This window comes from Filicampus tigris, chromosome 20 (assembly GCF_054856515.1).
Source record: "Filicampus tigris isolate MCC_2025a chromosome 20, RoL_Ftig_1.0, whole genome shotgun sequence".
NCBI classification, from domain to species: domain Eukaryota; kingdom Metazoa; phylum Chordata; class Actinopteri; order Syngnathiformes; family Syngnathidae; genus Filicampus; species Filicampus tigris.
The window spans coordinates 1,120,421-1,146,659 of record NC_141236.1 but is presented as its reverse complement, the minus strand read 5'-3'; the positions used below and the strand labels follow the sequence as shown (position 1 = coordinate 1,146,659).

Below are 26,239 nucleotides of genomic sequence, written 5' to 3'. Positions count from 1 at the left end.
TGTTTTTTTTAGATTAGGATGCCAATATTTTCGCTTTACTGAAAATGAATATCGGGTCCAAATATCGGTTATCTGCCTCATTGACTACTATAACTGGTATTGGCCCTGAAAAAAACATATTGCTCTATCTCTACTGCGGACGACCCTGAATCCCCCTTTATATCCATAACCTCCCCATGGAAAAAAATTGTAGCTCCACCGGTGGATGGGATAGACTCCAGCACAGCTACGACCCTAATGAGGATAATCGTATATGAATGCATGGATTTTGCATGCATGAACTATGAAAATATGTAATAAAAGCAAATAATATAATCATAAACTGTACACTGTAAATTTCATGGAGTACATTTTACTCTAAAATGACGACATTTGGTTCAGCAACTGTGATGTCATTTTAAGTCGACAGAAAGTGACAAAATGGCCGCCCCCTGAGATGGACAAAAACCTGTGGATTTTGCTGCTTAACTCATATTCCACAAACGAAACATTAATCAGAATGCTATGTTTAGACGAGTGAAGGCGCATAGAACATATTGTTGCAAATAATTGTTTTTTGGTTGACTTTCGCTTTAACTAGCCACAGATAGAGGGCGCAAAACATAACTCGCCTCAGGTGCATGAGGCAAACCACTGTGAGGACGTACAGTACTGTAAAGCTACCGCATATAAGCGTTTTATAGGTATGTGCGAATAGTGGAGGGCGGGGGGGTGACAGATCTAGAGCTGGGGAGAGAGGGGGGGAGATCGAGCGAGCGAGCGAAAGAGAGAGAGAGAGAGAGAGAGAGAGAGAGAGAGAGAGAGAGATGCCCGTGTCCTTGTTTGACGAAATCCAAAACATCTCAATTCTCGCTGACCATTTTCCCCACCCCACTTTTTCCCCACACACGATTTCTTTCCAATGCTATAATTGGACAACTCCCCCATCTGTCTCTGACTGCTCTCGCTATAGTCAATGTCTGCTCCCAGCAGCAGCAGCAGCAGCAGCAGCAGCAGCAGTGAAAAACACAATTTGGAGCATACGGCTGGTTCCGTATGGAAAGCACCGTCGTAAGCGGCGGCATAGCGAATTCCTGGCGGCTTTAGATTGATAACGAAGGCTGCAGCATGGTCTCCGTTTGCACCTCCTGGCCGTGGATTACATTTTACCTTCATTTATGTTCTTTAGTAAACCTTGGGGAAGCACAAATTACAAAAGAAGGTAAGTTACTCAAGTTTTACTTTGAACTGTCCATTTGGATTTTCAATATCTGGCCAGAGAAACGGAAACATGTCGTAGGTCTTAAGATATTGGATTTTCTCATTTCATGCACTTGATGGAAAAGGCAGATGTTTAATACATTCATATAAAATATACAATTGGTGTGTGGAAAAATCAACGCTTTCTGGCCTCTGGACGACTGTAGCGATTTCCGGTGTTTTCTAGTCACTGCAAATAAGAGTCCCGATCAAACTGAAGACGTCATCCCGTTAATATCTTAACAACTGTCAATATGTTATTTTAACGACCACTATCGTCAGTCAAGGTGGCGTAAGCGAATCGATGGTGTTAGTAAGCGTGTTGGGAGTGAGTGGTCCATTTGAAGGGGGCTTTCCTCCCGTGCTCTACGGCATTCCTTCCTCGCCTTGGATTTTGAAGGGGACTCGCAGCAGCCTCCGATCCATACAAAGGAATTAGGAAAGCCATCTTCCAAACCGCTTATCCTATATAGGGTCGCGGGGAGTTGCTGGAGCCTATCCCAGCCGTCAATGGGCGAAGGCAGACTACACCCCGAACTGGTCGCCAGCCAGTCGCAGGGCACAATTAGGAAAGCCGTGAAAAGATAAATAAAATAAAATCACCCATACAAAACCCGTCTAATTAACCAGTCACTATCTATCTATCTATCTATCTATCTATCTATCTATCTATCTATCTATCTATCTATCTATCTATCTATCTATCTATCTATCTATCTATCTATCTATCAAGCACAATTATATTTGTTCATACATCCCTTACTTGAAAGCAACTTATTATTTTGTGCCCAATTAAAAATGTTTTCCATAACTGACGCTGATTTTAATTTGGGTGCTATCAAGATATATCATCAAATTATAGGTTATAGGGTATATCTACCTTAATTGCCCCTGGTGAAATGTAACCACCTGCCTCTTGGTCCTATTAGTGGTTCTGTTGGACTCCAAGGCACAGCAGACAGAACTGGAGTGGATCTCCTATCCTCCCAATGGGGTAAGTGTGCAGTATCTCCACCTTGTAACACAATTATGATGGCATTAACACGTTTCCCTAGATATTGTAAATGTTCATTGTAAAAATATTCATAGTAATAAATGAGAATTTATTTTCAGACATGCATACTTAGGTTGCGTCTGATTTGCGTCCTTTCTCTTTTGATCAGTTCTCTTATATTATTATAGACTGATTACTTGACTGGAAGTAATCATGTCAGATTAATTGTTACCTGAAAATGCACACACTTTAGAGTGATCACTGCCTATAACCTGTACAATTGAATGAAAAAATATATATATACTGTATATAACTAAATAAATAAATTAAAATATATATATATATATATATATATATATATATATATATATATATATATATATATATATATAGAGAGAGAGAGAGAGAGAGAGAGAGAGAGAGAGAGAAATTTGAGAGGGGAACTAAAAATAAACCACTGAAATAATGGGGTTGTGCAGCTGTGCATATCCTCGTAATTCCTTTCACCTTGTCTGAGGCTCCCGGTCCCATTTACAGCTTACTGTATATAGGTATGGTGTTCTTTTGGTGAGGAGTAGTGTTGTGTTTGCGGCAAACATAATTTGGGGAATTATTGCTAAAAACTTCAGCCATTGTTTCATCGGACCATGACAAAATCTGTGGGAAAATGGAAAAAATGTGTGAAAGATGGTCAAAAGAAACCAAGGTTGAATTTTCTATGTAGCTAAGTAGTGGTCACTGTTAACACAAACATCTTCAGGCTTCTGCTTCAAAGCAAAGCATAAAAAAATAGTCACAAAAACCCATAGAACAGCTGAACTTTATTTGGAGTTAATCAGTGTCACTTTGAATGGTTATGTGTACTGCCTTCTCTTAACAGAGTTTGAATGTGATTGGTTAATTTTTAATAGCCCATTCACGTTCTGAGTAGGGATGGTTACCTTTCATATTCGAACCAGTTCAATTCTGATTCGCAGTACCTGTGAATCCATACTGGTACTCAATGGTACCAATTTTACTGACTTACTTTTACTTTATTTTTGTGCTGTTGTGTCTGGTAATAAAAGTAAATTTATCCATCCAACCATTATCCAAACCGCTCAACCGCACGGATGACTCAGAGGGAGGTGCCGGCGGCGACCTGATAATTCGGTTCCAGGGATGGAACGGGGATGGATGCCCATTTTGGGGATGGAGGACGGAGGACGAGAAGTTTTTTAAAAAGGACGGACTAAGCAAGGACGGAAGTGGGTTTTCATCTGTCCCTGTAATTGTCCCTAACTGGTTCAATTAGGGACCGATGTTGTTTTGGGTTCTTTTAAAAAGAAAGACCACTGTTCTCTTCTGCGATACCACACTCACAGGCGTAGTCTGCCCTCTAGTGGTTGAACATATGTAATACCATGGATTACGCCACATGACGCCCATTTCACTAGCGGGGAAAAAGGTGGATAGCAATTTTGTTTTGTGAACTAACTGTTAACATTTTGTACATACCTTATTCCTTTTTATTCCATAATATTGCCTTATTTTGCAGTAATGATTTTAATGTGAAATAACGTTCCCCTAGATCAGGGGTCGGCAACCCACGGCTCCAGAGCTGCATGCGTTGCGGCTCTGTGTGGCTTGGTAAAATAAATTATAAATGTCCGATTGAAGGGTATTGTAACATCTTCAAAAGACACGAAATCAGACATATCTTAGTTATCTCCCTTTTTATTATTCCAACACGGCTAATGTGGGCTGTAGTCGACGCCAACTACAGTGCAACAACAGTTCCGTCATAAGTACACATGGATCTCTTGTCCTTCTCGCCATCCGCTCAGAATATTTTCTGTTGAGAGGCTTAAATTCAGAGGATTTGGACAATTTAAATTAAACAAGGTATATGAATAATTATTGATTGATTTGATAATGAATTAGCTGTTGATTAATTGATTACCCATTGCACCTCTCCTCTGTTTTTTAGTGGGAAGAGATCAGCGGCTTGGATGAGAGCTACACACCCATTCGCACATACCAGGTTTGCAAAGTCATGGAGCCCAATCAAAACAACTGGCTTCGGACTAACTGGATCGAAACGGGCAATGCCCAGAGAATTTTTGTGGAACTGAAGTTCACGTTAAGGGATTGTAACAGTTTACCTGGTATGGTGGGAACTTGTAAGGAGACGTTCAACTTGTATTACCAGGAAACAGATTCGGAGGTAGGTAGGAATATGCGAGAGAACCAGTATGTCAAAATTGATACAATTGCAGCAGATGAAAGCTTCACTCAGGGCGACCTCGGTGAGAGAAAGATGAAGCTCAACACTGAAGTGCGCATAATTGGCCCCCTGTCCAGGCAGGGCTTTTACCTGGCCTTTCAGGATGTCGGGGCATGTATTGCCCTGGTCTCTGTCAAAGTTTATTACAAGAAATGCTGGTCCATCATCGAAAACCTGGCCATATTCCCGGACACTGTGACGGGATCGGAGTTCTCCTCCTTAGTGGAGGTCGACGGGATATGTGTCAACGATGCAGAGGAGGAGGCTGACAACCCTCCCAAGATGCACTGCAGCGCTGAAGGTGAATGGCTGGTGCCCATTGGGAAATGCATATGCAAAGCAGGATTTCATCAGAAAGGAGACGCATGTGAACGTGAGTTGCTTTCATTTTCTTTCCATAATCAGGGCGAAATGCATTATTAAGACAACAGACAGTTCAGGAATTCATTACCACATCCGCCTCTCTCTCTAGTGTGTTGTTTACAGTTCAGGGTATCTATAAAATCATACTTTATGTCTCAAAATTGCCACAGAATTATTGGACACCTTCCCTGCTTGAAAAAAAACTGCATAGACCAGCATGGTTTTGTTGTGTTTTCATTCTGGTCCATGCTTTTTTTTTCTTCTAGTAGGGTAGATAAAAATGGTTACGAACAAGGCCTGATTTTCTGTCTTGGTATGACTGTCAACATCAGTCTGTAATTTATAATAGGCAGTGGCCAATAATATTCAAAAGGAAGAACAATCAGAGCAGCAAAAATAGTTACAAAAAAAAGCCCTTGGTTTATTTCCAGGAGAGCTCTTGTATTTAGTACCAAAACCCAAAGTACTTGCATGTCAAATGAATATGATAATTTAATTTAAGATGTTTTTATTACAATTCCCTAATATAAAGGGGGAAAAGGGAAAAGAGACTACTGTAGCTTTCTGTTCATTTGCTAATGGATGTCAATATAACTGCAACATTACAAGAACAAATTTGAGCAAGGCTCCTTTTGATTCCTCTGCATTGCGCTTTTTACTAGTTCCACTAAGGCACACACAAACTTTATAGTACTGCGTTGTTGAGAATTATAAAGAGACATCAGCACTCCACTCATTCCAGTACATAAAAAAACAACAACCTCCATTTAGATGCAGATCGATCAAGAGCAATCCGAATTCTAATTAGCTTAACAGCAGTGTATGAATTTCAGTGACCGTGTATAAAGGGTGTTCTGGTTATTGGGCTCTGGAGGAGCTTGTGTCATTGTTCTAATTCCTTATCAGCAAGGACCTTTATGCCTTTTAGCTTCAACTAAATGTCTCTTGATCAAGATCATTAAAAATGTTTTGTGTGTCCACTTTTATTCTTCCAGCAAGGGAGTTCTAGTTACAGTTGTGTTTTTTATATGAAATATCATCCTCTGAAAAAGTCTACTTCCCCAAATAATTATATGCAGGTTGCAATGGTTCTGACACACTGTGTCAAATATTTAGTTGGATAAGCTGACTAAGTTGTCGTTTGGGTCATTTGATGATAGGCATGCTATTTTCCAGTCCTTCATCAGTGGCTACGTTTACATGGACACATTTATTCGGATTAAAAGCCTGATCGGAATAAAAATGCTTCATGTACACACCCCATTCAGAATATTCTGACCCGATCAAGCCCATTCCCATCATGATTTGATTCCGAATGAGAGAGGTGTGATCAGCGCGCATGAAAACACCTATTCCGGAATTTCGGAACAAACCGTATTTTCTCCGCATGTCTGTGACATCAGTATACATGTTTTTCTTATTCCCGGAAGCTAGTTGAAGCAGAGTGAGCGAAAAACATGGCGGGCGCAAGACTGAACTGGTACATTTACTGCTCCATTAGGAAGTGTTAACTCGACGTAACAGCGCAAACAGGAAAAATATGCGAATAACACTAACGTTTGAAGTAAAAGTGGACGGAACAGTGTTTTGTTGACATGAAAGTCACCACGGCTTCTTCTTCTTCTACTACTACCTCCGGTATATATGGTCAATCTGCGCATTAGGGCTGAAGGATTTATCGTTTTGGGACCGAAATCGCGATCTCAGACAATGCGATTTCAAGATCGTCAAACCGGCGTTTTTTTATTAAAGGGCTGTTATCCCCCGCAGTCACCAATCAGCGGCATGCTACTTTGGACGGGTCACACAAACCAGATCCGAAGTGTTTTTTAAAAAAAGCGTTGCATCGACATCATGCTCCCACTGTCACCCGTACTCCTGAAAGTCATATTTTTTCGCGCGCTAGCCGCTAAGCTATCTTGCATGCTCCGCAGCAGCGCAAACTTTTAAGTCCGTTCGCAGCAGCAGCAAGGAGCTGAATAATGCTGATCCTTTCCTCCGTGGTGAAAAATAAACCACCCTACTAAAAAGTAGCGCTTTTACCAAGGAGGCGAATGAGGAGTCGCTAAGCATGCTAATTGCAGAGCATGCTTAGCGACTCCTCATTCGCCTCCTTGGTAAAGACCCAAAATAAGTGCTTAGGTGTACAGTACACTTTTCACAGAAGTCTGGCTAGAACCACGTTTCATTCGGTGAGCCAGCAGCTATGAACAGAAAATGTGTATTACAATTAATACGTATCTAGACATAAAATAAGACAATGGCTACATTAGCAATTTAGCACACGTTCTTTTTTTTTTTTTTCTCGTTCGAACACCGGAAGATGTTAACAGGTGATGTCAGCCATGACGAAGCGCTCGATGTCAAAAGTATAAATACTTGCAGTATCATTAATCTTATTTGCAATATTTAAACTATTTTGGACCAGAAAATACCAGACCAGAGTTTTGAGTTACACAGTGATAGGTCTCAAAATTATAATTTAATTATTTAATTCAGCTTTGCAAAGCTTTTTTTAATTTGTTATATTGAGCAGCATGTGAACATGAAAATGCAAATCTTGAAAGAAAAGAATCAGAGAGAATGAATATGATACTTTCTGACCCTTTTTACACTCAACATTACTGTTAGGACCAAAATATTCAAGCAATACCATGATGAATATCAGGCCATATTGCTAAGCCCAGTCTCTGTTTGAAGCAGTTAAGTGTCTAGCAAAAATATGGGGAAAATATCTAAATATAATCTTACATTTATGTAAAATGAACATGTACATTAGTGCAAAATTTAAAACATTTTTGGGTTTAAAAAAACATATTTTTTTAAGTATTTACTATATTTATATACTCTGACACATAATTGCATATTTATACAGTACATGCAAATAGTACAGTACTTGTTGCCTTACTTGAACCCTTTTAAAAAACCTTGAAAAAGGACTGCCTCCCTCACAAAACCTCTTAGTGTCCTTGCATTATTAAAGTAATAGTTATAATGTATTTGATGGTATGATGTCATTTTGTCAAATTTGCAAATGTTACTGTATGTTGTGAATACTGCGCTGAAGCTTCATTTAAAAAAAAAAATCGCAAATCGAATCAAATTCGTAATATAAGTCTGAAAAATCACAATTTTTTTTCCTAAAATCGTTCAGCCCTATGCGGATGTCATAATAATTGGTTCTGCTCGAAATTGTGATGCATGAACACGTAAGTCCTCATCACATCAATATTTTTAGTGTCCACGAAAACAATGCATCCGATCATAATTTTACACCGAACTCTGATCGGATTGAAGAAATTTTGTCCATGTAAACGTAGCCACTGTCACTGTGGAGGAACAACTCATCTTTATACCCGTAAGCCACCAACCCTCTCTCTATTTAACATGTTGTGTGGCATTCTGTCCTGTTATATTCCAATCTTATTTGCTTGCTGTGGTCTGTGGTCTCACAGTTATAATACTATAAGTGTTCCAGCAGCTTGTCAGGGCTGATTTTACAGAGAAATTATTTTTTTGAAAATAGTTTCACAGTCATTTTGACAGAGAGAGAGAGGGCCCTTTTTAGAGTCTTTCATGACATCATTGTGAAATCAACCACCATCTGAAAAATGATCATCTGTTGACCTTCATGGAATAAAAATCTAAAATCTATATCCACTCCTGTAGTACTTGTTTACAAGAAATATAATGCAATACAACATCCCCAATATGCTACCACCATTCGCCTCGACTGCCAGAGAATTAGAAAGAAGTTAGTTGGAGACTGACAGATGATGGGCCCCCTTTGTTAGGCAGTCAAGCAACTGCTGTTTGACTGGACAACCAGTGTGTATGGAAGTCAATGGGTGGCCCTGCTCGAGGCTTTGACAAAAGGGGTGTGCTTTGCATCTGAAAAAACTGCACAGAAAGCCTAATAGTCAGAAGATCCTAATTGATCTTGATACCTCCCTGACAGATCAGATGTAAATCTAATTCATCAAGTGGATGTCGATTTTAATCGTCAAACAGGTGGAATCTACAGGAGATACATATAGATACACATCTCAACATTAAAAATAGATGTGATGGATATGAGTTGGTTCTGACTCTGCCTCAGTCTACTTCCTGTGATTAATAGCCTTTCATAACAGCAGTGGCATGTTCTCATGAGTTGTCTAGGCCTGGTCTACTATTACTAATTGAATTAGTAATAAAAAAAAATTCAGTTAGCAATGCCATTTGAATCTGTCACTCAGGGGCGATTCTAGGATCAGAAGTTTAGGGGTGCTGACAGTTTCGGCAACAGAGCACAACAGAGGGGAGACAGAGGGGCAATCGGCAGGGGGTGTCGGGGATAGGGATAAACTACATAGACTACAGCATTTTGACAAATATCTCCTTTTTTAAAAATCTGATGGCCGATAATAAATCAATTTAAAACTGTTAAATTCAAATAATTATTTATTTACATTTTCAGTTAACTTAATAAGTTATATACTGACCCTGGGAACATTCTGCTTCTTTTGTTTTTGTCTAAAATTAAAACAAAGATAAGTGAAATTTTAACATATGTGTCATTGTGACAGTTTTTCAACTATATCACCCAGCCATACTAAGCACATTATGTTTAAAACAGTTATTCACTCTTTATATTGACCAATTTATTTCACTCTTTCATAGTTATAGTAAGTTGACCTCTCATTAAAGGTTAAAGGGATGGTCGGTCCGGGATGGCCATGTATTCACTAACAAGTTCATTTGATATATTTTTTGATCAGGAAAATGAAAAGAGTTCCCATTTTCTCTTTTATACATTCATTTTGGAGAAATTAGTAAATAAGTAACTCCATGAATAACGCCCCTTGTTAATGAGGAGAATGGCCGCGCCCCCTTGCGTTCTATCCATGTTCGGCCGGAGTCACGCGAGGAACCGATTCCAAACTCTCCATTGGAAATCATTGTACTTTTATTGCTTATAATGTCCAAAAACGGCGATCAATTACCACCAAAATTTATGTGGACATCTCGACTAATTACCACTTCAACATATCAAAAGGATTAACCTCTCCGTGGCTGATTTATATGAGGATGAGGAAATGTGGAAGTCAGCAGAGCTACATAGATTTAGGCCGGGACAAGCACACACTGCTTCTTTGCTTAAAAAAAACAAAACAAAAAAAAACACTGCCTCTTTGCTGATCACGGTTAGAATGGGCGAGGCATTAAACACCAGTCAGGATATTTACAAAGACTGAAGTGGGAATGAGTAGATGTGCACATTTATTTGGATGAGGAATGGACCCAGTTTTTCGACTTAGAACGTGCCGTCCAATTTGGAAGATAACAGCCGAAATGGCACGTTCCAATGCGGCCACACTTGTCTGTGCAGTCAGCCTCGCCGAAACTTTTTGTTCGCTGTTCGATGAGGCCTTTTGTCACTCTCATGCCGCTTCACTCAGGCAGGTCACGGCTGCTTGGCTCATTTTCACCTCAACACGCTGGGCGGACAGTTAGGAGCTAATGTGCTAACGCCTTTTGTTTTAACGGCCTGAAGCTACACTGTAAAAATAAAAATTCAAATCAATAGAAAATTATTAGTGAACCTAACTCAAAAATCATTAACTTGTTATGAACACTCATTTTGAATAAGTAAGTAGGACTTTTGGGTTGGGGAACATGCTTAACTTAATTTAACCGAGTCCAGTTAAATTAGATCGAACAAGTTATTGTCCCAGGGTCCTTTGCGGGTTCTTCCAGACATGCGCAGACCTGCACCATTTCGTACGGACGTATGCGCGCCTCTCTCAACTCATTGGAAAATCCACGGTGGAATTTAATGGAAGCTGTAAACTGGAAGCGGACCCTTTCGTCTGAACCAGTGTACTTGGTAAGTAAACTATTTTATGAACCGCCAAGGTGTTGTTCTTGCTCTTGTTGTTGTGGTTTCACGTTAGTGCGTGTCACTGCCAAGGGCTTAAGTGGCATAAATACGTGATGTACTCAGCAATAATTGTGCCGAACTCCACAAAAGTCACTTTGTCGCATACACTGTATGGACAGGCACACAAAAGCTACCGTTAATGTTTTCTCATTGTGAAAATAATTGCGAAATTCCAATTAACCGTTGGATTATTCATTTCACTTGATAGCTTGGCTTCTCCGAACTAAGACTGCTCAATGCTTGTCCATCACTTTAAAAGTCTCACTATTTTGCGACGAGTACGTCGCTGAATTAAACGCTGTTTTGGTTATAAATATTTTTGCTTTTCCCTTATTAGAGCAGCGTTGGTTACTCTGGTTGGTTTTGTGTGGGAGATGGGACAGATTGAATCTGACGCCTAAACTTGTCGGCTATTAACAGGCACCTAACATTGTCTGAGCTCGCTGATTTTCTGTATTTCTTGTACAGTAGGCTGAATTGTGGAGCCTTGTCACAAATCAACCAAATGTGCCCACATGATCTTAGAAAGTGATCAATCAATATCCATCTCCAGATTTATGGAATACCTGTCACCACTTTAAAGTTTCAAAAGTTGCAGCCTTTTGAATTCCATCCATCCATCCATTATCGATACCCCTTACCCTCACAAGGGTATCCCAGCTGTCTTCGGGGAAGTAGGCGGGGGACACCCTGAATTGGTTGCCAGCCAATAGCAGGGCACACAGAGACAAACATCCGCACTCACAATCACACCTAGGGACAATTTAGAGTTTCCAATCAACTTACCGTGCATGTTTTTGGAATGTGCGAGGAAACTGGAGTGCCCGGTGAAAACCCACGCAGGCACGGGGAGAACATGCAAACTCCACACAGGGAGGCCAGAGCCGGGATCGAACCCACGACCTCTGAACTGTGAGGCGGACGTGCTAACCAGTCGATCACTGTGCCGCTTAGTCAATTTCAGGTGCATTTGTTTGTTGAGCAAAAGCTAATGCACTTTTTATTTTTGTTCATTTTTAGTTTCACTTAACATTTCCACTTTTGAATTCATGATATCAAAATTGTTTTGTTTTTTTTAATCATGGCGCTTGAAGGGTTGACAAACAAACAAACTATACATTGTAATTTGGGATCTAAAATTCATTCATTGCAGTTTTTTTTGGGGGGGGGCTGTTTGAAAAAATGATTGCATATCATGTCATGTGTATCATCTTCCACACTGCTTATCCTGTACAGGGTCGTGGGGAGGAACTGGAGCCTATCCCAGCTGACAATGGGCGAAAGGCAGACTACACCCTGAACTGGTCGCCAGCCAGTCGTGGGGCACACACAGACACAGTCACCGAGTGGGAACCGATCCCACGCTGCCGGCTCACAACTCGGGTAAGTGTACAACTACACCATCAGCGACCTCATGATTGTACATATTGATTAAAACTATGCACCTAAAACAAATGTACTTATTTACTTTGAGATTACTTTTGTAGTCTCAATCTTAAACGGAAAGTCTACCCATTTTTTTTTCAAGAATATGTTCTATGCAGACTCACTAGTTGAAACAAGGCATTCTGATTAATGTTGCGTTTGTGGAAGGTTCATTACCATAGGCTTTGCATATCACTCAAGTGTTGAGACTTAATACAGTAAGTCAAGAAATACAGGACACAACGCATATTCTCCTAAATTCGCAAAATGCTACAAAGTTCTTGACTTGTATCTGTTCTTTGTAATTTCAGTCGCCTGATGTGACAGCACTTCAAACAGTTGTCCTCAAAGGCCTGCCAGTTCTCCTCACTCCACTGAAGTTTACAATACTTGCCTTGTAAGTAAAAGAAACATTGATAACAGTTTATTGATAAATCACGTTTATGTATTTCATATTTCATTTAAATTAGTATTATTTTCCCCAACACAGTTAAAAAAAAATCCCCTTGGATGACCTAAAAAAGACATTGTCAACCAAGAGTACTGTATATAAAATCTTTAAAATCTTAACAATTTCCCTCCCTTCCTCCTCCAAAGGAAGACCACATTCAATAACTAGTCCTGTGTGCTTTTTTGCAGGACACAGCGAAAGACGAAGCACTTTCCTCAGTCACATTTGGGGTTCTGAATGTAATTGAAGATGCTCAGCAGCAAGGTCCAAATGGAGTGCACCTCCAGCCCATCTCCACTGCTAATCATACTTGGGTGGGACGTACTGTTATGGAGAATATCAGAGACTTTTCCCAGGCAGTCTGTCTTCTGTTTGAACTCATGTTTGCCCTTAACTTAGACTACCCGATGTCCATGCGAAACACATTTCGATTCATTCAGTCAGTGATGCTTGGATTGGGAAACAAAAACTTCCCTCCCAAATTAATCACACTGCAGAACAAGATAATGGCGTAGGCCAGATTGAATTGCTAAATATAGACTTTGCAGATTTTGTGAAAAAACAAAACAAAACAAAACAAAAAATGTGAATGTTCCAAGCAAATGTTTAATGTTCAAGCGTAACTTTTATAGTATTTGTATGAGTGATTTGTTCATTGACAGTTGGTGTTTGTGAGACAGTGATGTATTCTATGTTAATTTTATGACTGCTGTTCATTTAACAAAATGAAACAAATACACTGATGTCTTCTGTTAATTTTATGAGCGCTATTTAACAAACATGAAACAAATACACCGCAAAATAAATGTTAATGGTTAATACACTGAGTGTTCTGCATTCATTGTTTTTTGGGGCTCATTACAGGTATAATGATCAAATTTTTCCTTAATTTCTTTAATCACCCTATTGTATATTGTAGAATTGATGTAGGTAAAAAAAAAAAGTTAAATTGACCTGTATGAGTAAAACCCAAGAGAATTAAGCTTTCACAATCCACAGATTTTAAGTTAAAGTTACTAAAATAGATTGAAAAAAAAATACAATGTTAATTGAGTCAAGCAAACTTAGAATAAATAAGTTTGCAATACTAATTAATTTAAGTTAAATTGAGTACTGCAAACTAAAAATATATTAGTTAACTCAACCTAAGTTAACTTAATTTATTTAAGTCCTGCTTATTCACAACGAATAAGTTGGTGAAATCTAATTCATCTAAGTTCAAGTGAATTACTTTTTTTGAGGCAACGACATTGCATATTTTTTTGGAGTAAAGTCAACGTGTTATATTTTACAGTGTAGTTGCTGCTGTTAGCCGTCCCAATCCTACCTATAGCTGGGGAGGGAAGCGGGGGGCTCCAATCTGCTTGCTGCTGCTGCACGTTGTCGTCTCTCTCCCTCCTGAGACATGAGTTTAGCATCGCTACATGTCCGAAATATAACCGGGGTTCGTGTGCGCATTCATGCTCTTGTCCGCTTTAGTCCGCTATGTCAACCATTCCAAACAATTGTGCAGAACACTTTTATACTTTCACAGGTTGAAGTGCATAAGAGTAGTAATGTGCATTTGCATTTTGGTGGCGATCGGTCACTGTTTTAGACAACAGAAATGACAAAGCGAGCAATATTACCAAGCATGCCTTCCTCGCGTGACGTAGACTGCTGAGACCGAAAACATAACATAAGCCACGCCCCTTTTGGGTGGCGGGGAAATTTGTCGTAAACCTAATCACAAAAAAAGACCTTAAATCACTACAGTCTTTTGAGATGGGCATTTTAGTACTAATGTCATTTTTACATGCAAACCTATTATGTAAGTGCCAATGTTAAGCTCACCCAAGTGTCCCTTTAAATATTATGTTAAAATAAAATAACCTACATTAATTTTTCTCTTGGTCATTATTTTCAATAATTTAAAAAAATCAATATATCGATATGAACCAATATGAAACACTTATATCGTGATATACTTTTCAGTCATATCGCCCAGCCCGAATATGTAACTTTTTCTGTAGCACAAACACCATCATTCACACAGAGCCTAGCAGTGACCAAAAAGTCAATTGAATATAAGAATAACATTTATCACCAATTTCCATGGACATCAATACCACTCTGTTTACTCCCCTGCTAATCTGCATAATTTGCGGTCACACATCATTGTTAGTTGATTAGTGAGACGTACTAGACATTCACCGAATGCTTGCTAGAACCGTATCTTGTACCTCATTTTAATTTTTGATAATATCTTGAATGTTCATATCTAGGCATCGATACAATAGCGATATATCACCCAGACCTAATTGCAAGTGTTGATCAGTTTTAACCAGGAATGTGATGTGGTGGTGAACTCGATATTGTGCTATCGCTTTACTTTGTAAAACAGGCTTTTGTTGAAAGAAGCCTTCGGTTGGATCGAATAGTGTGTACAGTATTTCCATGGTGACAACGAGGCCAGTTATGCCATGCATTGGGTCAGTGATTATTAACTTCAGTTACACATGACTGAAGACAAGCATAGTGCCACAAAAAAGATTGCTTGACGTGTTTAGCAATGTGAGTGCACTGGCTGACAGGCCACTGTCAAGATGGAAGATAGATTGTAACAATTGACCCCTGATGACCAGAAGAGTCTCCTCCCCAGCCCTCCTCCTACTGCAAGACAAAAGAAGCTTTTCTTCTTTTGTAGCAGCCCTCATCTCTAGTTGCACTAACAGGTTAAGACATTGCTGTCAATCCCTGATCCTATGCCACTTAACATTCTAAGCGTTTGCCCCTTTTAGCTGAACCGAACTGTCGCACAGATGCCTTTTTTTGTCAGTGCCTCCCTGCTCATTGAGAGGGATGTGATCAGACAGGAAAATTCTTTACTCGAAGATGGTGTTCTTTTGTTGTGTCCCTGTGGCATGAGGGTGAAAGTGATATGTTACTAGGGCCTGGGGTCTAGCCACCTTAAGAGACAGTCGAGAGAGCGAGAGAGAGAGAGAGAGAGAGAGAGAGAGAGAGAGAGAGAGAGAGAGAGAGAGAGAGAGAGAATTGCTGTCAGTGGATCTGCCCCTCTGGGAGACTTCAGAGCTGTGGCTCATACTTCAGTTGCATGTTGGAAAAGCAATAACTTCACAGTGTCTGCCACCTGGATCCAGAGAAGAATATGAACTTAGAAAAAGACCACAGGTCTTAAATAATTTTTGAGGATATATTGGTTCCACATAAGCGGTGCTTGATAGGGTTTGAGTTGCACATAACTATTTTGTTATTACTTTTACTGTATCTTTTTTTTTTTTTTTGATAAAAATGATGATCATTCATTGATGATCCATTCATTCTGTGACAATATGCCCACAGCAAAAGCATCATCACAAATACAGTCTCAGCTGTAGAAAGTCATTCGCTTTCCCAATCCACTGCAAAAATGAGCTCATCTCCCCTTGGAATTCCCACTTGTTGGCATATTTTAACCAAATGTGAAAACGATATTCCTGGTGGTTAACATCCGTTTCTTCAAGGAACTAAAACTTTAGTTTGAATACGATTTTAATGACTACTTTCTCTATAGCAGCGGTCCAAACCTTTTTTTCAGCCAGGGACCAGTTTATCATATCACTGATTTTTCGAGCACAGACAAACATTCATCGATGGGGTTGGGGTGTGTTGTCCTACATTCCCAATTTGTATTGTCGTAAAAGTTTTCAGCAGTTAGGAAAGATCAATAAAACAGTCTGGAAAACAAATTATCTTTTGGGTTTATTTATTTGAAGCTTCAAATAGACACAAGTCTAACAGAACAATGTACAAAAATAGTGGTTTGTGAGAGAGTGAGGAGGAAAAGAATCATGGGAGAATTTTTATGCATACACGGAAGTTACAGTTACAGAGCAGTCATAGAACATAGAGATACTACTTCTGTGTTGAGTCGAGCAAATTTATCAGTCAAGGTCACCCTGTCCTGACTTCACAGAGAATCCTCATGTGCAAGTGAAATGTTCTTTGTTCAAAAGCAGGTGGCCACACTATACAACAAAAATGTTCATGCTGATGCTTGCTAAATAATTATTTCCATAACAGTATTACATATATGCTCCACTTCAAAAAACATCAACAACAAAAAAGAAACTTGTGTGGTCCCGTACCAAATAGCCGGTGGACTCGTATCAAGCCGTAGACCAGAGATTGGGGGTGGTCCCCAATCCACTCCAGGATCAGTCTGCAATACAGACTGACACAGGGCTTGCTGATGTATTATGCAGTTTTGGAAAATGACATACTGACCTCAGTTTTCTGCATTCACTTTCTCCTGGATCTTTTTTTTTTTTTATCAGCCTGATGTTTCTTCCTGTCAAATGTTTGCAACCTTTTACGAAACCTGACCAAAATTCTTTACATTCGCAAGCATTCGCGCTCAGTGTGATACGGGTTTTGGGCATACCAGGGTAAAAAATCCATCAACTGAAAATTTTCATGTTCATTCTCTGATTAAAAAAAACAAAAATGAAGAACTGCTGTGCGGTGCTTGGCATATTCATCAACCCCGATGAATAGAACGTAAATGACTCTTCTTTTTTGTGTTACTCACTGGCAATGTCCTGTCAATTATCTCTAAATGACGAGTCATTGTCCTGCAAGAGAAACTTTTTGAAACATTTTCTCCTCTTGAGACACAATACACCTGCTGTCTCTATCATGCGTTCTTTAAAAAATTCTTCTTCGTTAAAATGTTTGCTGGCTTTTGTTAATTTGAATGCCAGGACGCTCGGCTAATAGCAGGTTGTCGATATTTTTTTTTTTAAAAAGCCTTGCCATATGTTCTTGTGTTGACTGCTTGCTATCATAATTTGCATGCTTTGTGACGAATAAAATTGTATTCTCTGAAAACAGCAATGTTTTTTATTGACAAATTGACGAATTGACACATTATTATTGACAAATAAAAAACACAGTAATTGATAGGACTACAGTAATAAATATTTAGTTGCCTATTCCTGTTTAAACATTGCACTCACTGTTGACTTTTTTTTTTTTTATTCCTCTACTTAACCTAAGGGTTGAACGCTTATGCCGTGAGACATAACATTCGTGGGGAGTTGAAAAGGTGAAGAGAGTTTGGACCAGACAAAAAAACAAATGATCAAAATTGAGCATAGTGTCTGGCATCTCATGGTAGCATTGCAAGAAATGAGTCAGTGCGACTCCATTCATTATTCCCTTTAGCGGGCTAGATAGAAAAACCCAACAAGTATAATGTGGCCCATGGGTTGTAACTTGCCCATACCTGATTCAGAGCAACCCCTGGAAGATTAATTAGTTTTCCGTGGTTAGTGCAAAAAATTTCAGACACTGTGTGAGAATAAATCATAATATAATCTATAATTTCTTATGTTCATTTCAAGTCGAAATGATGGTAATCAAGCAATGTTTAAGGGATTGTTTCAGGGTTGCAAATACGCATTCAATAAAACCAGAGTTGAGCAGTCCGTCCCAGGGGCGGAACGGTCCGTCACAAACGGACGCCCATTTTTGGGGCTGAGTGCGGGGGTAATACGTTTGAAAAAAAAGGGGCGGACTAAGCAAGGGTGGAGGTGGATTTTAGTCCGGTCACCACACAGATTGCTGCTGTTGCGAAGCAAACTAGTTTGGCAGCGGCGTGGGTGTTATGTCATGTATGTGTGTGCAAAGAAGCTACACTCGTAGCACGTACACGTACCACCTGCGGCGCCACCTTCCAGATCGTTTTCGCAATACAGTTAAATGCATCGTCTAGTCATCTAGGTCCCTTTGTTGTAGCAAGCACGATATCCATTGTTGTCTTTTTGATCACTGCTTGACAGTAAAAACGCTGACCGGAATTGGCCATGAAAGGCAGAGGAAATGCCGCCCTGCTGTCCCCTCGTCAATAGCCGTAGAGACGCCCCCCCCGACTTGGAATGAAACTGTAACACATTTTCAAAACAACGCATGTGGGTTGTGCGCGATTAAAAAGGCAAATTGTGTGCAGCACTGCCGCATTATTCGCGAGCATGTCAAGTTCATTAAGGTTGGGTTGTGATGTCATTTTCAGTCGACAGAAGTGACAAACTGTCTGCCTCCTGATATGGCTAAAAAGGGGTGGATTTTGCTGCTTAACTCATATTCCTCAGTCTCCTTCCTACTCAGGAGACTGAGGTCTTTTGGGGTTCAGGGGACACTCCTCAGGAACTTTTATGACTCGGTGGTTGCATCGGTCATTTTCCAGGGAGTGGTCACCTGGGCAGGCGGCGTCTCGGCCCGGGACAAGAAGCGGCTGGACAAACTCTGTCCTGGGCTGCTCCCTGGACTCTGTGGACTCGGTGGGGGACAGGAGGATGAGGGCCAAGCTGTCATCAATGCTGGACAACCCAGCCCACCCCCTCCAGGGCACCCTAACAGCACTCCACAGCTCCTTCAGTGACAGACTGTTACACCCTCGCTGTGCAAAGGAGAGATTCCGCCGCTCCTTCTTTCCTGTTGCTGTCAGACTCTTTAACAAGAACATTGTGTAGTCTCTACAAACTGGCAGACATTAGTGCAATTGTGCAGTCCTGCACCTGAGCTTATATCGTGCAATACTCAACATTCCATACTACTGTTAGTCTAGTTTTATCTTTATCAAATGCTGTCCCTTATATTTCACTGCAGCACTGCAGCACTGTCACTTAAGAGTATTTTTCCTCTGTACTGTGTACAGGCTAAAATGAGTGTTCCTCATACTTTTTATGTAGATGTATGTTGGTGTGTATATACATGTGTATATACACATTGTTACTGCGTATATTTACATAGGTTTGATCCTGAATGTTTGCCGTTAATGTTATACATTAATGGCTACATTATGCCGCTGTCCCTGTATTACCTATATCTTTGCTGCTGTAACACTGAAAATTTCCCCACTGTGGGATCAATAAAGGCCTTCTTATCTTATCTTAATTTATCTTCCACAAATGCAATATTAATCAGAATGCCGTGTTTCAACTAGTGGGCCTGCTGGGAACATATTCTTGGAAAATATGTGTTTAACAAAAGCAGACATTTCAACAACATAAATACTTTTATTTACAATAAACAAATTGAACTCTCGATATTATTATTATTATTATTAATATTATTATTATTATTATTAGTAGTAGTAGTAGTAGTAGTAGTAGCAGTAGTATTATATTTGGTGTGATGCCCAATTTGGATTTTTTATCAAATCCAACCTTTTTATGTACTCGTCTCTATTACAAAATCAAATGTGACTTATAATCTGAACGCACATAAGTCCATAATGTGGACCCAACCCAAAAAAAGACGTCATGTGGCGCGGTGTTTACAAAAGTAAATATGGTCCTGTGTGTAGGGGCTCATTTTATCATCTCATATCGCCAGAGTAGAGAGGTGGGAAGAGGCATAAATCTTTCAGGGATTTGAGGCAACACTCCTTGATCTCCTTATTTCATGGAGACGTCTACTAAAGTTGACGGCATGTCATTGTCGCGCGTAATAAATGATCCGTCTCCGTGGCTGAATTACTATCATCACCACAAATGTCCACTTTATGCTTCCTGTTTCAACATACAACAACGATAACGGCGTTTCAACTACGGGGAAAATAATTAGTCAGATTACTGCATTAATGAAAAAAAAACAAACATTACCAACACTGACTCCAGGTTTAACACTGGAAAGTCTAAAGCCCAGCCATTTGGCTTTACTACCTTTTGAGTCTGAAGGTAAGCCAAGCGGCTGGATTACTTTTGAATTCACACCGTTTGTCAGGTGTGAACAGCACAGCCCAGAAATTTGCATGTTCTAATTTCCATGACCAAAAGGCAAGCCAAAAGGTTGAAACCGTTCTTCTGTAAATGTGGCAATTACTCTGTGCTACTGGGGGATGGGAACCGATGTTGCTATGGGTGAGATGAGAAAGAGATAGAATTTTATAACTAGTCCACACCAAAGTACCACACTATTTTGTGTTCAACACGCTACAATTCGTAATTATATTTCCACTGTTCTGAGGGAACATTATTTTTTCCCCCTCCTTTCTCCGAGAGAAGTTAAAACAGTTTGTTTTTTATTTCTTACTGATGTTTGTTTCTGGTGCATAACATTCAATCAAGACTTTTTTACTTAGAAATTGCTGCAATTAAATATAAAAACACAAATTTGTGCAGCATGTGGGTATAGTGATAGAGAAGAAAAATACCCAATACATTCAGGCTTAAAAATATGTTTATGGACGTGTACTGTCATTTTGAAATCTGAAGTCAAGTTTATTCAACTATTTTTCAAGTTATTGTAAAATGGGTTTTGGAAAAGAGAACATGCTTACATTATTGCAATGTTTTTATTTACCACAATTTAAACTTTCAGTACAGATTTTAGCAAGAATCATACAACACAATACAACTTTATTTAGATAGCACTATAGTCTTTCGGCATCTTCCTTGTTCTTAGTTGACTGAGTCAGTCTACTATTACTGGTATGTGGCCATGCACATGCACATGCACATCTATTTATCCACCTTGGTGTGCTTAGTTTAGTCACGACTACCCATCCACCACACCACACCCACAGACTTACAGTATATATGAATGGAATATCAATAGGCACCTTGTGGCTGAAGCCAGAGGGCAGTCATCTTACGTTTCCTCTATTTCTGACAACTTTTATGTTTTTCCCCTGAAAACACTGTTTTCGTTTTTATGCTGGGATCCTTCTATTGAGACATGAAAGTCTCTCAAGAACGAACTTCTGTTTGCATCAACCTTTCAGAGTATGTTATCTCTATTGACACGTTAGCATTATATTTTGCAGCAAAATTTGACGCGATGGGCTTTGCTTTCATTTCATTGTTGATGGTTCTGATGACATGATGCGCACAAATCTTTGAATACCATTTAGAGATACCTTAAAAGTGAAATTTAAGAATTCCATTCTTATCAATGAAATGCACATGTCGCGCTTCTCCTAGACTTATTGCTATAACCATATGCCACATATTGGCATTTTCGCCAACATGTATAAGAAGTATTTCTAAAGAAAATCCTTCGTGAATGGGAATTTGATTGGAGGATACACACCAACAATGAAATTTTACCCTGCAAATCTCAAATCTCACAATTGTGTGCCATGGTGACTTCTGGGTGAAATCTGACTTTGTATGCTGTGCTTTTCCACACAAGGAACAACTGCCTGAATGGTGGGGAGTGGCTAGTAGGTGATAAACTCATTGAAAGTGGACAAAGAATACAATGGAAAGAAATTAGGGGTGTGGTACTCATTCAGTTGCGGTGTGTGTGTGTGTGTGAGTGTGTGGTGGGGGTGGGGGGGTGGTTAGAGAGTGCAGACTAAATCCTGCTCTTTGGGAGGTGCATATGAGCAACCTCATTTCATGTTTCATGCTGAAGCTAGCGATCGACAAATCAGAGGTCGGGAACAACGCGTGTTACACGGGGGAATACGAGGCTGAAGTTAAAGAGTGTGAAGAACATAATTTAACGGATTTAATGTCAAAAAATAAATCATCCATCAATAGTATTTTGGACAAAAAAAAAGAAACTGAACCAGATTGAAATGTTGTACCGACGCAAGCCCGTGCAACGTTATGTTACTGTACACCACATTTTGTAAACACAATGTTTTTAGTGCATTGAGCAACATCGTAAATTGTGAGAGGTCCTGTCTGAAGCCAGACATGATTAATAAAGAAGTGTTTCTCAAAGAATCTGTGGTTGTACTGTTGCATTCGAACCACACATGCACGTACACATGCAGTTGTTTACATGTCTTACTTTGCTTGTAATTATCCCTGTGAAAACTATACTGTGGAATCATGCTTAGAATTGGACCTTTTCATGTCCTCAATAGGTTCCCTGTGAATTTGAATGTACTGTACTATTAGAAGATATCAGAATATACTCTGTATACCGTGTATAGAGTTTAATTGGGATAGAAAGAAATTACAAATGTATATTACATTTATACTTCATACATCGAAATTGAAGGCCTAAAGACTCTCTGTGTCGTATAATTAAGCGCACAATTAAATTCAGATGTAGTTGTCCTGACTTTTGCTGTTTTGTCTCTTTTGACCTTATCGACAGCGTGTGGTCGTGGTTACTACAAAATTTCCTCCCAGGACCTACAGTGCACTCGCTGCCCAATGCACAGCTTTGCAGACCGTGAGGGCTCCTGCCGCTGTGACTGTGATGACGGCTACTACCGAGCTTTCTCTGACCTTGCCTCTGTGGCCTGCACAAGTAAGTCTGCCTTGGTGCTATTCGGCATACGTTACATAAAAGATGGGAACTGAACATTGACTGAAAATACAGACTTAGGCTCCCAATATAACATCTATACCACCTTGTACTCTTCTTGCAAGTCTTTGAAGGTGCATTCCCATGTTTGACATGACTTGGAAATTTTTTTGAAGCAAGGCAAATAGTCTGGGTCTTGTCGAAGATGTGATTTCCATCTCTGTTCTCAGCAGGTAACCCAAATGCTCAGATACTACTGATTAAACGACATTGAGAGGGTCTGCAATTTCAAGGTTATTTGTTGTATTAGCCATATTTCCTCCTCTACTGCGCTTCGCTTCATGTAATCTGTAAAATAGCATTAGCGGTAGCCACGCAACTCTGTCATTGGAAAACGTATTGACATGACATTTAATTTTGATTGGTAACAGACAAACCCACAGGAAATAATCCCTTATACATAATCTGTGGTTGTGCATATGCTTATCTGTTTATGAACGTATCTTGAAAACAAAATGACATTTCTTCAGTCACTGGTAGAGAAGACACACCACACTTTTCAGCATGTTCTAAAGATGAAACATTTTGGAAACTTTGTGATTTACTTATTTATTTTTTTTCTACAGTCATCTTTAATTAGACACATGGGTTGACGAGTTGTTGGAATGTTTTGTAGGTCTGGTGTCCATAAATTAGCCCAATTAGCAATTTACAAAACAACTTCTTACTCAATGCGTATTTGTTTTATCTTTCAAGACGGTATCCATCCATCCATCCATTATCTGTTCCGCTTATCCTCACAAGGGTCGCGGGGCGTGCTGGAGCCTATCCCAGCTGTCTTTGGGCAGTAGGCGGGGGACACCCTGAACTGGTTGCCAGCCAATCGCAGGGCACACAGAGACAAACATCCACACTCACAATCACACCTAGGGGCAATTTAGAGTATCCAATCAACTTACCATGCATGTTTTTGGAATGTGGGAGGAAACCGGAGTACCCGGAGAAAACCCACACAGGCACGGGGAGAACATGCAAACTCCACACAGGGATCGAACCCACGACCTCTGAACTGTGAGGCGGATGTGCTAACCAGTCGACCACCGTGCCGCCTTTCAAGACGGTATCCGATAAAAATAAAGACTCACACAAATTGATTGAATTTTCTCATCAGTTTTCTTTACCATCTCTGAAGTTCAGGAATCATACAATGATCATATCTGGGCAGCTTTTCCATCCTCGCGAATGCTCTCACCCGAGACGGTCGGGGGCAGAAAAGGGGCGCAGTCTAACATGCAGCCCTCACATTTATACTCTTCAAAATCTAAATGTGGGTTGGTCTCCTCCATGGCTGGCCCTGCCTATGGGGCTGATCTTCACCAGCTGGTCCTGTGCTCAGATCAGGGCACGCTGACTCTGAGACTTTGAACTGATTATGCGATGTGTAATTCCCAATTTGGTTTTTGGTTAACCTGTTGGCTAATATAAAGCCATTCATATAGATTCAGATCCTTCAGACACTCATTTGAGGCCAACATAATTTAGAATTGAATAATTTGAAAAAAAATCTACCGTATTTTCCGGACTATAAGTCGGAGTACAAGTGGCACCAGCCATAAAATGCATAATAAAGGGGAAATAAACATATATATAAGTCGCACTGGAGTATAAGTCGCATTTTGGGAGGAAATTGTGCGCTTAGTACACATCATTTCCACCGAGCTGCGATGCTACATGTAGCATACAAGAAAGTTACGGTAAGATAACTTTAAACTCACCAAAACGATTCTAGGTCGCTTAAATAAGTCTTTTATTCATCCCTGACCATGTAGAATGTGTCCAAGTCTCCAAAAGTATTTATGTATTTGGTCATCTTCCTCTCCTCTCTGCTAAGTGTGCTCATCCTTACATGTGTGGCTGCATGATGGAATACCCCAGCCAAAGGCAGGCAACTGTTTGTTCTTATTCTAATCATCGTCTGTAAGTAACTTAAACAATTGCGTGTACCGGTAATGACCATGCAACATTTATATAGGAGCTGAATTGTGGCTGATTGTACTGTGTTGTTGACTGAACATACTAATCGCTATCGCTAATGCTAATCGCGGTTGCTAATTGTTAGCATGTCTACCTGTTTGTGGTTTATTCTTGTTCAACCATCGTCTGAAACTAACTTAGACAATTGTGTGTAATGACATTTATATACGAGCTTAATTGTGGATTATTGTAGGTTGTTGACTCAACATACTAATCGCTATCGCTAATGCTAATCGCGATCGCTAATCGTTAGCATAGGCTCATCTTGTTCATGTCTATATTTAGGGGTTCATAAATGTGATCATTTGGTCAGAAAAAAAAACAAATAATAATAATAATTTCTTGGGCGGCATGGTGGTCGACTGGTTAGCACGTCCGCCTCACAGTTCAGAGGCCTCCCTGTGTGGAGTTTGCATGTTCTCCCCGTGCCTGCGTAGGTTTTCTCCGGACACTCCGGTTTCCTCCCATATTCCAAAAACATGCATGGTAAGTTGATTGGACTCTCTAAATTGCCCCTAGGTGTGATTGTGAGTGTGGATGTTTGTCTCTGTGTGCCCTGCGATTGGCTGGCAACCGATTCAGGGTGTCCCCCGCCTACTGCCCGAAGACAGCTGGGGTAGGCTCCCGCACGCCCCGCGACCCTTGTGAGGAGAAGCGGTATCGATAATGGATGGATGGATGGACGTCTTCGGCAGGTGAGAAGGACCAGATCAGATATGCTACCCACACCGGCTTGCTGTGGGCCAGATCCAATAATAAAGCAATATCATCCCAGGGGCTGTAGAAAACCTTCTCGTGGGCGGGATGTGGCCCGCGGGCCTTGACTTTGACATGTGGCATAGATTGATAGTATTTTCTGTTTCTTGTGCAGTTTCACAATATAAAAAGGCAACTTCGCTGCACACCTGGAGTCAGTGGAGTTTATTTGTGAATGTTTAGCTGTTTGGATAAGTTGACTTCCTCGACTAGTGAGGCCTGTTAGTTTAACAAAACATTATACTTTCACCGTTTAAATTATTCATGCATTTTAATAGCTTTTAGGATGTATCTTATGTTTCTTTATGTTGGTTACAATAACATGTGAAATGATATAGAAGTAATTGTCATGGCTTGTTAGTGCTGACTTGTATTTATGATGTTTTGTCTAAAGCGCCTGCAGAGGCTTTAGCGCTAAAGCGCCTGCAGAGGGAGGCAAAACACAAGTCACAAGTCAGCACTAACAATTTATGACTGAGTAATGTGTTAATAATTTCACACATAAGTCGCTCCAGAGTATAAGTCGCACCCCCGGCC

At 40.0% G+C, this 26,239-nt stretch overlaps 1 protein-coding gene across 4 annotated transcripts in view; it reads left to right on the top strand.

The window, feature by feature from the left end:
• The window catches only part of epha7 (eph receptor A7), a 155,568-nt gene that overhangs the window by 28,755 nt on the left and 100,574 nt on the right, over positions 1–26,239 (top strand). For 3 of the 4 annotated variants that reach the window (XM_086017951.1, XM_086017949.1, XM_086017948.1), the window contains exons 1-4: positions 823–1,201; positions 2,169–2,233; positions 4,203–4,872; positions 22,760–22,915. In XM_086017951.1, the coding sequence (XP_085874077.1) occupies positions 1,108–1,201; positions 2,169–2,233; positions 4,203–4,872; positions 22,760–22,915 (985 nt within the window). In that variant the 5' untranslated portion in view covers positions 823–1,107. Of the gene's footprint in view, positions 1–822; positions 1,202–2,168; positions 2,234–4,202; positions 4,873–22,759; positions 22,916–26,239 lie in introns of those variants that run through there. The other variant, XM_086017950.1, reaches the window with a different exon arrangement.